This window comes from Vespa mandarinia, chromosome 13 (genome assembly GCF_050613455.1).
Source record: "Vespa mandarinia isolate Hongniang chromosome 13, ASM5061345v1, whole genome shotgun sequence".
NCBI classification, from domain to species: domain Eukaryota; kingdom Metazoa; phylum Arthropoda; class Insecta; order Hymenoptera; family Vespidae; genus Vespa; species Vespa mandarinia.
In genome coordinates this window covers 2,402,501-2,417,500 of record NC_140822.1, presented here as the reverse complement: position 1 = coordinate 2,417,500, position 15,000 = coordinate 2,402,501, and the positions used below count along the sequence as shown (strand labels likewise).

General features: G+C 32.7%; 1 protein-coding gene across 6 annotated transcripts in view; it reads right to left on the bottom strand.

The window, feature by feature from the left end:
• The window catches only part of bi (T-box transcription factor bifid), a 131,262-nt gene that overhangs the window by 7,944 nt on the left and 108,318 nt on the right, over positions 1 to 15,000 (bottom strand). For all 6 annotated transcript variants that reach the window (XM_035872156.2, XM_035872154.2, XM_035872159.2 and 3 more), the window contains 2 exons: positions 6,648 to 6,794; positions 5,310 to 5,386 (listed from right to left, as the gene is read on the bottom strand). In XM_035872156.2, the coding sequence (XP_035728049.1) occupies positions 5,310 to 5,386; positions 6,648 to 6,794 (224 nt within the window). The remainder of the gene's footprint in view (positions 1 to 5,309; positions 5,387 to 6,647; positions 6,795 to 15,000) is intronic.

The window sequence follows — 15,000 nt, the reverse complement described above, 5'->3', positions numbered from 1 at the left end:
CAATCGAGACAGTGTGTACGCTCTTTGGTTTCAGAGACGTAAGCGTGATAAATCAATAGTCAGCCATGTAAACAGGATAGAATCCGTCGATAAGTAAAACCCTAAGCATTAACTCGACGTACTTTTCTATTATGACATCATCATACTCATACATCATAGACTATACCTGATCATTATTTTTATTTGAAATTTTATTAAAGAACAATTTTCTTTCTTCTTCTATTCTCCCTTCTTTCTTTTCTTTTCTTTTCCATATAATCACCGATCGATCGAATTCGTATTTTCTTCAAAATACAAAATAATCCTTGAATGCGAAATGATATGTATATATATATATTTCGATTATCTTCTTATTTAACATAGTAAAATGTCGATGAAAAATATTTATAGAAATGAGAAGAAAGTTGGGGAATGGTGGGAGAGGAGGGGTAAGAAAGAAGGATGAGGATTTAATTTGGATGATATATATATATATATATTATATATACATACATATGATTACGATATGACATGTCGTATAATTTCTTATAAAACAAGATGATAATGATATGACCCAGGTTGATCCCGCCCACATCAATGAGATTCATTCTCCACCTATTTCCCTCACCACTTCTCTATCATCCATTCTTTCCACTCCTCGACGACTCTTCGCGTCAGACAAAATGAAAACTCAGCTTGACATTGCCTTTGACAGGACTCGTTCAATGCGAGCTGTTAGTATCATCATCATCTTGTTCTCTCTCTCTCTCTCTCTCTCTCTCTTTATTTCTCTCTGTTCTTTTACATCATCCTCGTCGTTGTCGTCGTCGTCGTCTCTTTGCACGGAATTATAATCACCCCATCGGCGAGTCTACCACCCTGTTCATCACCCCTACGCCTGGGTTCAAACCTCCTCCCCTTTACCACCCACCCACCCTCTCGTTTGCACCGTGATCAACCCTCAGTGGGGTACGAGGGATGGCTAACACACTCCGTACGCGTTTTAACCCCGACAAAAGTAGAGAATAGAGAGATCGGAAGCGAGTCAAAGTGATCCCAGGAACCCCACAGTCAACCTTGGATTAGGCGATGTTGCGTGGGTGGAGAAAGGCCACAACCGTGAATTCTCTCTTTCCTCTCGAGTTTCTCTCTCTCTCTCTCTCTCTCTTTTTCTCACTCTCTATTTTCCCTTTCTCCTCCTCAATTCTCTCTCTCTCTCTCTCTCTCCTATCCCTTATCCTTCTACTGCTACTGTCGAAGCTGTTGTACCCTGAATTTTAAATTACGCAACGTCTCCCGTTTTTTCTCTACTTGTATATGTCTGTATCTTTCGCTCTCTCTCTCTCTCTCTCTCTCTCTCTCTCTCTCTCTCTCTCTCTTTGTGAGTATATGTGTGTGTGTTTTACTCTTGGTCTAGTGACTTTAAAGATAGAGATGAAAAAAGAAATATATATATATAGAATGTGTATTTTTCAATGAAATATTTAAATTCGTATTTTCGTTTAATTATTTGAATTTTAAAATAATAATTAAAAATGTTTTCATGATCACGTTATCACGTTCGAAAAATTTCTCTATCATTTTAGGTATTACTTCATCAAGTAGTCGTTACGGTTATTACGTTGGCCATGGTAATAAATCAAAGCAAAAAAAGGGTTTTAACGTCGAAGAGAGCAAGACGTTCTCTTTTTAAGAGCCGCATCGAATCGACTCGTCACAGGTCGAGCCTGCACCTGCTACCTTCTGCCTCTGCTTTTGCTTCTGCTTCTGCGACACACAAACTGGCTCGTCATACTTAAGAAGTTAACGAACTCATATCCCTTGGAGTTTACTTTAAAAGAAAGAGTAGACGAGGAGAGTGAATTGAATAATCCTTTTTTCTTCTAAAAGTTATAATTATCCTTTCTTCTTCTTCTTCTTCTTCTTCTTCTTCTATTTTCTTTTCTTTTCTTTTCCTCTTTTTTTGTTTTGTTTTGCTTTTTGTTTACGTGCTACACCTGAATATTATGACAATTAAAAGAATTCTCCTAATTAATTAATATCGATTTAAAATTATTCCAATTAAGTTATATCGATTCGTCGATATGAAATCTAATTAAAATTATTCATCAATACTTCGATCGATCTACAATACCAATCGATGCTCACGCGTTCTAAATTATACTTTGTACAAATAAATTACTATTGACGAATGATCGACGAGAAGAATGATACTTTGAAAGGATGTGACATACAAAAATTAAAAAGAAAAAGAAAAAAAAAAAAGAAAAAGAAAAAGAGAAAGAGAATCCTTAAAAACAGAACGATAACGAATAATACGAGATCTAATGAATTGACGCGAGTAACGCGCGCGAAAAAAAAAAAGAAAAAAGAGAAAAGAAAAAAAAAAAGAAAAAGGAAAAAGAGAAATAAAAAAGACAAATCCGTAATTATCATTAGCCCCGTAGGAAGGAAAGAAAAAGAAAGAAATTCCTTCGTCGTAGTTATTTAAGTTCGAAGAGTAAACTTCAGGGTTCTCTTGGCGTACGTGTTCAGGAAGACGATTGACGAGTAACGGAACACAAAACCACAGCTCAGCCGTCTACCCTTAGAAGATGTTCTTTGTATCCCGCGTTACGACCTGCAGCGAGGATATAAAATTCAAAGCCACCAAGTGGCACCCTCCACATTAACGACAGCGCCGCCCCTGAGCATCAGTATGCTAATCCGATGATTGGCTATGTTCCAACCCCGAACTTTCTCTCTATTCCTCTCTCTCTCTCTCTCTCTCTCTCTCTCTTTTGCGGTTCATCTCTGTCCGTTCCTCCCTTCCTCTTCAACCCTCCCATTCTCTTTCTCACTCTCACAACCTTCTCTTAATACATCTCTCTCTCTCTCTCTCTCTCTCTCTCTCTCTCTCTCTCTTTCGTGTTCATAGCATTCCCTGGCTCCTCTGTGGCTTCCCGATGGCATCCAACCACTCTTAACCGAAACCATAAGCCAAAACTAACCCTTATTCTAATTAGCCGTTGCCACGACGCGCCCCCTACTTTGCATATTTTCTCGATTAACCTCGCCCTTTCTTTATCCGTTCGAGCTCGAGCAACAGCAGCAGCAGCAGCAGCAGCAGCAGCAGCAGCAGCAGCAGCAGCAGCAACCTGCTCCTCCTCATTTTCCATGAGAAATTTTCTCTCTTTCTTTGCTCTCAAAGAGAGGTAGAATGAGATAGAGATAGAGATAGATAGATAGATAGAGAGAGAGAGAGAGAGAGAGAGAGAGATCAAAGTTGCACTTTTTCGCATACATCCTGTTTAAGCTCTCACCACCCTTTCTAACTTTATTCGAAAAAAAAAAAAAGAAAAAAAAAAGATCGGTCTTTTAGTTTCAATTTAAATCATCTAAATTTTTCGTTTAATATCGATAATAATCCTTCGAAGATTAACGAACTCGGATATTTAATATGGAATTGATATATACGGGGAAATTTAATTTATTAAAATTTACTTCTACTATAAATCGTTGCAATTTTCTAATCGCGAATGATTCGGGCTAACGTGAATTCTCTAATTTATTTTATAAATTTGACTTATATAATAAAGATAAGTTTATTCAGAGAAGGATTGTTAGGTATGACATAAAATCATCACGATCATCTAAATCTACGTCTAATATAGTTCTTTCAAATTCGTCACGATTTTCTAATTCATATTTATTTAATTCGTTCGTAAAATGGATTCAAAGTAACGTCGAACGATATGCATGAGAAAACAAATTTGTTATCAGTTCGTTGATCAATCGAATGTTACTGTCTAAATCTGTACTGTTATAATTTCTCTAATCGATTATCTAATCCTTCATTAATAATATAAAAGTATCAGGCTAACATAAATGATATCTTTGGATATGTTGATAAAAGTTTTGTTTATAAAAATAAATTAGTATTCGCCTAATATATATATATATATTTTTATATATTTTTTTTTTTTTTTTTTTAATCGACGTCCAAGTTGCACTTATCTAAATTCATTCACATAGATTTTCGATATCTGTATCTAATCGTTGAAAAAAAATTTCTATAGAATCCTATTGAAAATTTAATTTACAAAATATAAAATTTTATGCGACTTATATAAATCACAATTTACTACGAGTGTCATAATTTTCCTTTAATCCGTATTTAATATATCCATATTAAATATCTAAATCGTTAGAATTATTTCTAATCGTAAAAACATAAAGTACCCGAGTTAACATAGGAATCATATGCATAGAAAAGTTAACTTCATCAAAATCCACTTGAGTTTTCACCCCTGCGTTGCCAGTATGAAAATTGAAATGGGCCTTTGGTGGCAAGGCGAGCTAACCAAAACTATTTCTCTCTCTCTCTCTCTCTCTCTCTCTCTCTCTCTCTCCCTTTCTCCCTTTCTCTCTTTCTCTCTCTCTTTGTCCTTCTATCCTTCTCAGTAACATCCCTTAAGGGGTGGTCTCACTGTCATAAGCTCATAAAGCCGCAATATTGAATACAAATGGACGCTTCTGTCAGGGCTATGCGGGGTGCAAATGAGGCCCGTGAAAGCAAGCAACCCTTAGCTCTGAGGGTGACCCTAAGGTCAGGATAATGGTACTGATCGAGGGGAAGCCAAAAAGGTCCACGATCAATTAGGTCGAGACGCGGATCTCATCATTGGCCGCATTACTCGCTTCTTTGTCAACGAAAAAAAAAAGAGAGAGAAAGAGAAAAAAAGGAAATAGACAAAAAAGGTGGAAGGACCCAAAAAAAAAGAAAAAAAAAAAGGAATTACGTCTCGCATAAAATAAAAAAGAGAAAGAAAAAAAGTCGAGTAAGCAACCTCGAAAAATCTCAAAGATAATACTTTTCTCGTTAGACCACAATTTCTCTCTGTCATTTATAACGAAACGTATCGTATAAATATTTAATAATAACAAAAAAAAAAAAGAAAAAGAAAAAAAGAGAAAAAAGAAAAGAAATAAATCATTTAACCGTATCATAATACGACGAATTGAAAATTAAGGAAATTTTTGAAAATTTTTAGATTTCATCCAATATATGTTTGTTAATTTCGAATCGTTTTATTTTGATCATTATTGAAAAAAACAAAAAAAAAAAAAAATAGAAATAAAATAAAAAATAAGAAACATATTGCATCGCATTGAACATAAAAATATATCTGACAAAAGATTTAATGTTTTTGTCAATAGAAAAAAATCTAGAATGTATCGTATTAAGATCGATTAAAATTTTATTGTCTAATCAATGTTAATAAAAAAAAAGAAAAAAAAGAAAAAAAAAAAAACCAAATGAAAGAGAAAATTTTGAAAGCGATACTCACTTTTTTTCTCGCTTCCCCGCACCAGTGTCTCGGAATCCTTTCGCAAAGGGATTGTTATCTATCTTCAGTTGTGTTATCTGAAAGAAATACAAAAAAAAAAAAAAGAAAATTGATAAAAATTTCCATCCAAGCAATTAATTAACATATACGTTCAATAATAATATTAAATATAGAAAAAAATATTTTTCCAATGAAACGATTATAAAAATAATAAAATATTGTCACTAACGACGCGAGGAATTGATTAAAAAAAGAGGCACAAAAAAAAAAAAGAAGGAAAGAAATTAACAAACGAAATAAATTAAATGAATAATTAATTATTAGAATTGTAAAAATGCGCGTTATCTTGTTGACAAATTTTTTATCATATTACATAACGTATATCTTAATTCTAACGTTAAATTGAAATGAAACGAAAATAAAAGTATAAAAATTACAAATCTAACGCGATTAATGAAATAATTAATGAGTACTTCAAATCGATGATAATCGATGGGAAATCCCAAGAGTACGAATCGATTAATTTTAAAAGAAACAAATACCAATCGTAATGTAAATTTTTAATAATAAGTTGAAACGATAAAATCCCCGTTATTCTGCACATTTTTCATGAATCCGAACTTACCCGCCAATGAAAATAACCGGACAAGGGTGCATTTATTTTTCAAGTAAATACCAAATGACCAATCGACGTGACATATGTATGTACGAGAGAGAGAGAGAGAGAGAGAGAGAGAGAGAGAGAGAGAGAGAGAGAGAGAGAGATTCGATATTCGATATTCAATATTCTAGAAAACTTTAATGAAGAGAAGTAGTACGAATGACGGACAACAAAAAAAAAAAACAAAAAGAAAGAATAAAAATCAAATGTATACCAAATTGTTTATAAATTAATAAACAATGACTTCGTCGACGTTAGTAATTTATACATTACGTAGTAGATATTAAATGTGTATTATGTAATTAGGAAAGAGTTGGATGAAATAAAAAAAAAAAAAAAAAAGAAAAAAAGAAAGAAAGAAAAAAAGAAAAAAAGAAACAAGGAATGACGATGATATTTCATTTTTCTTTCTAATTTTTTTTTTGAATAGAAAAAAAGCGAGACGAACGTATATACTTATGGATATAATAAATACATATATATATATATATATATATATATATATATATTATAATGTAAATATACGTATAATGTATCGTAAGGAGAGAGAGAGAGAGACAAAGACAGAGAGACTTTTCTAATCAGTCGATGACCTCTCTCTTTCTCTCTCTCTCTCTCTCTCTCTCTCTCTCTCTCTTTCTTGTATGAACGAGAAAAGGAAGCCGAGGTTCACTCACCTTCTCGTTTTGATAGGCCGTCACGGCAATGAATTCCGTCTCCTTGAAAACGTAACTCCTGAACGTCGAGTAGGGAAGCTTCAAGATGTCATTGGCTCGTACGAGGTGAAACCTCGGTTGGTATTTGTGCATTGAATTTAATATCGTCTGGAACAAAAATAAAGGGAGCATACATTGGGACAGATTATTTTTAATACCATTATCGGTCGAATTAATTTTTCAATTTCATTCACAAATTTATAACATCTCTCTTTTTTTTTTTCTTTTTTTCTTTTTTTTCTTTTCCCCCTTTCTTCTCTCTAATTAAACAATAAAAAATGTCGATATAAAATTGTTCCTATTTAATCATAGATATATTATTCGATATAATCATAGATATATTATTTTATCATTCGTTCATAATAATTGTCATTTGAATAATAAAAATTCATTTTAATAATAAGTTATAGAGAGAGAGAGAGAGAGAGAGAGAGAGAGAGAGAGAGAGAAAGAGAAAGAGAGAGAGAGAAAGAGAAAGAGAGAGAGAGAGAGAGAGAGAAAATAGTAAATATAAAAAATTATTCCTACAAAAATTTATTTCTTCTTTTATTCATGCAAAATATTTACAAAAGAGAAAAAGAAAGAGACAGAAAGAGAGAGAGAGAGAGAGAGAGAGAGAGAGAGAGAGAGAGAGAGAGAGAGAGAGAGAGAGAGAGAGAGACTACATACGTCATGCAATAAAAAATTAAATAATTAATAAATCGTTCCACTCGCAAAAATTATACATTTGTTAAATCTTTAATATTAAATCGACGTGTAAGTATACTTAAAAGAAGTATAGCTAGGACGGATGAATAGTTAGACGATTGAATACATCGATAGATAAATAGATAGATAGATATCCAAGACGAGAACTTAGATAATAAAAGATCAATAAAGCTTAAGGAGCTTAATGGCAAAGTTAATAAATAATATATTAATCATGCGAGTGTGTTACATTACGAATTACCAATCTACTCTACAATATATATTTTCTATTCCTATGAGTTTCAAACTTTTTATGGATCTTTGAATCGATCTCTGAATCTTCGATAGAAGAGACACGTTCTCGTTTGTGCCTTATCTTTATATTTTTCTTCTTCTTCTTCTTCTTCTTCTTCTTCTTTTTTTTCATCATTTTCTTCTTCTTCTTCTTCTTCTTCTTCATCTTTTTTTTTCCCAATCACTCAACTTTCCTCATTTCTATATCGGATTATTAATTCCAAACGATTCAATTAATATTCGTTGTAGCGTTAAGAATTTTCATTGATCTATATCGTTCATTATACAATTCATTATTATGATCAATGTTCATAATTACAAATAGCCAATTTAAACGATCATAATAATGTAATTAAATTCTGTAGTTGTTCATAAATACAATTCGCAATATACAGAGTTAACGATAACTTTTAACAATTACAAGTGCAAGTACGTTTGAAAAGTTAAAATCGTTTCAATGATTAACAATCGATAATAATTAATCATCATCGATAAATACTTTTCATCGATTTAATTTATAACCTTTATATATTAGCAAATATATAAAGTAATGATCGAATTATTGGAATAAATAATGTACACTGATATAATAATACTTATCACGATTTTTTGATATTTATTATAAAACGTTATTGCCATCTCGTTCGATCGATCGATCGATCGATCGATCGATCGATTCGAAAGAGAAGAGAGATGGGTTTCTATAATTTTTTTTATTTCATGATCTTTACCAATGGTTCCCACGTCGTGGAACTCATTTTAAAAGAGAGTGTGTAAGAGAGAGAAAGAGAGAGAAAGAGAGAGAAAGAGAGAGAAAGAGAGAGAAAGAGAATGAGAACCAAACAGAGACAGACTTCAGTGCTTAAAGAGAAGAAACCGATCGAGAATGAAAGAGAGACAGAGAGACAGAGAGAAAGAGAGAGAGAGAGAGAGAGAGAGAGAGAGAGAGAGAGAGAGTGTAGCATGAGAGTACAGGTTCGTGATTCAAAGTAGGTGGGCCCCAGGTAGCCAGGACAGATAACACCCAGAGATTACCGCGGACAGAGTCATTAGCAGCGTCGGCTTCTGTGTCGGTCCAGGTTATTCTCTCACTTTTCTCTCTTTCTCTATCTTTTTCTCTCTTCTACCTTCTTCTCCTTCGAATCCTCACTCCGTGTGCTTTTATCTGCCCGGTCAATTCACGTGGCAACGATATATACGTTGGACAGTTTGAGATCTTCTCTCTCTCTCTCTCTCTCTCTCTCTCTCTCTCTCTCTCTCTCTCTCTCTCTCTGTCTTTCTTTTTCTCTTTTTTTTTCTTTTCATTTTCTCTCTGTCTCTGTCTTTTACATCCTTTCATCTATCTCTTTCCCTTTCCCTGTCTTTCCCCATGCTATTATCAATCTTCTATCTTTCTCTCTCTCTCTCTATCTCTCTCTCTCTCTTTTTCTTTTTCTTTTTTCTTTTTCGTTCTCCCTATCTCTCTTTCTCCATCGTTCTCTCTTTTTCTCAGTTAAATCGACGTTTACCTACTTCTCTTATTTATTTTTTCTCTTTCTGTCTTTCTCTCTCTCTCTCTCTCTCTCTCTCTCTCTCTCTTTGGCGAACGAGCCGGGCAAAATCCAATGCGAATAGATTAGCCACGAAAGAAATACTAATTGCTTCGATCGTCCTGTTCGCACATATGTACGTATGTATGTATGAATGTATATATATACATATATGTATATATATATATATATATATGTATTTATTTTCGATTTCAACACAGCAGCCGTCGCCGTCGCCGTCGCCGTCGCCGTCGCCGTCACCGTCGCCGTCGCCGTTGCCGTTGCCGTTGCCGTTGCCGTTGCCGTCGCCGTAGGCGTGCCGAGTGTTTCGTGAAGGAGATCTTTAAAACGTCACGAGGTTTAAAGATTCTTTCAAAGATCCTTAGATCAAACTTGAGATTTCTTTTTCTTCTTCATTTTTATTTTATTTTTCATTAACGATATAAAAATGACGAAAGATGCGAGGATATAATTAAAAAAGAAAGAGAGAGAGAGAGAGAGAGAGAGAGAGAGAGAGAGAGAGAGAGGAGGATGAAAGTACGAGAAAGAAATATATTTGTAAAATAATATATAAAAAAGAAGAAAGAAAAAAATAAAGATGGCAGATATATAAATACGAAAGAGAGAGAGAGGGAGAGAGAGAGAGAGAGAGAGAGAATGATAAATAAATACAGAAGAAACGAATTGATATAAATATGAAAAAGAGAGAAAGAAAGAGACATTAAAAGAAATGAGAAAGATAAATATACCTATATATATGAAAGAAAGAGGGAGAGAGGGAGAGTAATATTCGTTTGATAGGCTAATGACAACGCTTAGATTAGCGCTTATCACTAGGTCCAGCACTAATTATTTCCACTTTGTGCCAAGCCGATTGCCGACACCATAATGGCGACTGCTATACCATGTTCACTGTCTTTCTCTCTCTTTTTTCCCCCCCTCTCACTCTCTCTCTCTTTTTTTCCTTAATGATCTTTATTCACTGCGCCTCCGAACTCGTCAACGTTATTCCTGAATCTCTCGATTATCGGCATCAGAAGCTTCTACTTCGTGTGAACTTCCCGACCTTTGTATTCATCCGTTTTGATATTATCTTGTCTCTTTCCCTCTCTTCCTCTCACTCTTTCTTTCTTTTTTTCGTTTTTTCCTTCCTTTTCATTCTCTCTCTCTCTCTCTCTCTCTCTCTCTCTTTCTTTCTTTCTTTCTTGTTTCTGTTAATTAAACTTTTTATCAATGACAGTTTATTAATCATAATTATTTCTTATTTTATTTAACATCTATATTTATTTTATTATCATTTATATAATAATACATACTCATGCATGTATATATGAAGGTAACGATTATATACGTGTGAATATATATATATAGACACACGTATATAAATGTGGTAGATCACCCTATAGTCCACTCCCTTTCCTCTCCCTTTTTCCTCCTTCTCCTCGTCTTTCTTAGCCATAGCCACCGCCTCTAGGTTCATACTATGACGCACGCGCGAGCGCTGGGTAAAGCTTATGATACATATATCACATATTATACATATGTATGCAAGTGAAATAACTATAACGTACTTATATATAATTTTTGCCATTGCTAAATAATCTTACGTATAAATAATTCATGGATTAACTTCTTCAATAAAAAAAAACTTTGATTTTCCTCTCTCTCTCTCTCTCTCTCTCTCTCTCTCTATCTCTCTATCTCTCTATCTATTTCTCTCTTTCTTTTTATGTTATTATTTATTGTATCTGTTGTATATATTGTACTGTATCTATTGTATATATTGTATTATTTAATGTATCTGTTCTTCTATTTCTAATATTTTTTATTTATTTATATGTCCTTTTCTTTATCATTACATAATTCTTCTTTTCATTATCTACATATATTATATTTATATATATATATATATATATATATATATTATTTATTAATTAATATATCTGTCTTTTTCTCTTTTGTCTATCTATCATTTTTTTCTTCTGATATATATGTACATATATACATACATACATACATACATATATGTATATCTATTTCATATAAGGGTAGTTTGATACATATATATTATAAGGGTGGTTCTGTGGCACCTAAAGTGGCGCCACCTTGGCTGGAAACGGCAGAGGAACGTAAGTTTGTCCTAAAAGCAAGGTGGCTAGGCAAGCAAGGCGAATAGCCTTCGTAAAAGCTGTGGCAACCCACACCGAGGGTGAGAGAAAGAAAAGGCGAGGCACACAACGCCATCACGCTCGTACACGAATGAACGTGGAAAGAGAAATGTGGAAAGAAAAGGAGAGGTGGTGGAAGGTAGAGGAGGAGGATGAAGTATGGTGGAAGGTGGAGAAGAAAGAGGAGGAGGAGGAGGAAGAGGAGGATGGAGGATGGAAAGACTGTGCTGTTATATACCATACTATGCTATATGCTATGCTATACCATACTATGCTACTACTACTGCGCTGTACTTTGCTTTGCTCTGCTGTGCTATGCTATGCTATCCTATGCTATGCTATGCTATGTTATGCCATGCCTGCCTGCCTGCTTGCTTGCTTGCTTGCCTGCCTGCTTGCTTGCTTGCTTGTCCTGGTATCGACCGACTAAAAAAGGGGTGGATTTTTCTACCCCTGGGCGGAGGACCAGACTTAACCTGGAACGTGTTCTGGACTTTAAGAAAGGACCACCTTTTTTTACGACCAACATTATTTCCCCACAGATGGAAGAGAGATCCTCTTTATCTTTCTTTCTTTCTTTCTCTTTCTGTTTTTCGAATTGTTAGAGATAATAATCCGTAGAGATTGTTAGAACGATCAAGAAGGATATTGAAACATTAGGATGTATTGGACAACGTCGAAAATGTTTCGAAATGTTGTGAAATTTTGTGAGATCTTTGTTACTTCTTCTTTTTTCCTTTTTCTTCTTGTTTTTTCTTTTTTTCTTTTCTCTCTCTCTTTTTTTTTTCTCCAGAGAAACATTTTTAGAAATCAATTCTACTAAAATCTACCTACATTTAGAAGATTAATTTAAAAATTGGTATCAAGCAAATAAAACGTTATCGAAAAAATTAATATCGTCTCTCTATTTGTTCTTTCGAAAAATAAACGTTAGAATGAGTACGATGAAATTCCTCTCGAACGAAATTTATTAAATCTAGATATTAAAGATAAAAAAGAAAAAATTAAAAAAAAAAAAAAAAAGGAAAAGAAAATAAAAAAGAAAATAATATTCGATACGTATACGAATATCTTGGGAAAAAAAAAAATCCAAACACTAAACTACTTTCTTCCTGCCAATCCCTCCAAAGAAAAAAAATAAATAAATAAAAAAAAAAAAAAAAAACAAGAAAATAAAAAAAGAAAGAGATCAAAAAAAAACATAAGAAGATATAAAAATTGTTTAATAAATTCAAAAAATATTCTAAACGATCGAGAATTTCTTTTCTTTCTATTTCCACATAAAAAAAAAAAAAATCACAGATATAGAAACTAATCGATAACTAAGAAAAGTCGATTGAGAAGCTTTCATCGATTGAAGATAAATGAATAGATGGATTAAAGACAAGAGAGAGACAGAGAGAAAGAGAGAGACAGAGAGAAAGAGAGAGACAGAGAGAAAGAGAGAGAGAGAGAGAGAGAGAGACAGAGAGAAAGAGAGAGAGAGAGAGAGAGAGAGAAAGATGGGTGGGTCGAGGAATGAATCCTTAGGGATTCCTCTGCCACTTACTCGCCCGGAAGCTAATTGGACCGAATCGGGGGTGGCTTTTCCATCATCCGGTACGGGCATTATGGCCGACTCGCACGTAAGCTGAGCAGCCGACCAATCGGAGAGCGACGAGGTGGAACATTTCGTGGTTCCTTCCTTACCTTCTCTCTCTCTCTCTCTCTCTCTCTCTCTTTCATATCACACATACACACATATACACAAACACACACACATATGCAGCAGACATATACTTGTATGTATATATGTACGTTCTCTCTCTCTCTCTCTCTCTCTCTTTCTCTTTTTCTCTTTTTCTCTTTCTCTCTTTCTTTCTTTCCTTCTCTTTATCTTTTAAGGATAGCGTGCGAAGATATCCCATAAACATTTACCAAAGAAACCATCAAGGGTATCGTATCAACCCCTCATCCTTTTTCTTTTTTTTCTTTTTTCTTTTTTTTTTCTTTTCTTCTTCTTCTTCTTCTTCTTCTTCTTCTTCTTCTTTCTTTTTTTCATTCGCTCCACGAAATTAAGAACGAGAACTAAATAGAAAACTAAAAGAGATAATCTTCTTTGAAAATTGATAAATCATCTTTTATATCATTATAATCAAAGATCCGATTTAAGAATGATATGGAATTAAAATTTGACATTTAAATTCGATTGTTATGAAATTATTCTTCGATCGATCCAATTCAATCCAATTCAATCTGATTGACATTTTTACGGGGAACGATTTTAAATAAGTTAAATAAAAATCGAATGAGAACGATATGAGAATAATATTTTCATTAATTATTTGAAAATAATTTGATACGAATGAAATAGAGAAGGAAAGAGAATAGGAAGAAGAATTGAAAGATGTCAGATGATTAATTTGTTTATAAATAAATTTTGATTGATTCAAATAGATATTAATAGGGACAAATTCTTGAGTTAAGAAATATTTTCGATTAATAATCGAACGAAATTTATTATATTATTACTATTATTATTATTTATTTACTTTTTTTTTCTCTTTAATCATCATCATCATTATTATTATTATTATTATTATTATTATTATTATTATTATTATTATTATTATTATTATTATTGAAAAAAATTTATATCTAAATAATTTAGAAACGTGAGAATATTATATGAAGATATAAAGAATTCAATTAGAATGCGAAAAATTATATGAGAATTAACGCGATAGTTACTGCGAATAATATTGAATAAAGTCACTGTGCGACGGAGATAAACGTTATCGGTATTAAAATGCGATTTCCCGATCGTCGAATCTCCCGAATGAAGAAGTATTATACGCCGTACGTACACTCGATATTTTTTGTCTTCTTTTTTTTTTTTTTATTTTTTTTCTTTTTCATCCTGGAGGAGAAACAAGAGAGGATTAAAAAGAAAGAAAGAAAGAAAGAAAGAAAGAAAGAAAGAGAAACAAAAAAGAAAGAACAAAAAATAAACAAATCAAAAAATACTCCCGTTTTCTTTCTTTTTTTTTTTTCTTTTTTTTTTCTTTTTTTTTCTTTTCGTTTTTTAATCCCTCCGAAGTGTCTCGAGTCTCAAGGAGTCGCGTATATCTATGAGTTATACGAATATATAATCTGGCACTCTCGATATTTCAAATCGATTTCGGATATTCACTTTATCGCACTCCTGCAAGATTTACATTTTTACGAATGGATTAATACTTTCACGAATTACAAAGAGGCGCAATTTAAATTGCACCGTTTATAATTATTTTTCATATATATATGTATTTATAATAAATATATATATATATATTAAAATATAAAAATTTAAATAAAATAATTATTCTCCTAATTAATAAAAAATTTTAGATATGTCACATATTATAGCATATATTCGATTTATATGAAAAAATTTAAATAAAGTAAAAATAATTATTCTTATACTCATTTTTCATTATTTACATCAATGCGTTCAACTTTAATTTCCTTCATTTTCTTTTTCATTTTTTTTCTTTTTCTTTTTTTTGATTTTTGTCAAACCAGAAACTAAATAGACAATATAAGCGTACGAAAGAATATATTATGATTAAATTATCATCAGCTAATGAAATCTATTAAAATTATAAAATCGTAATA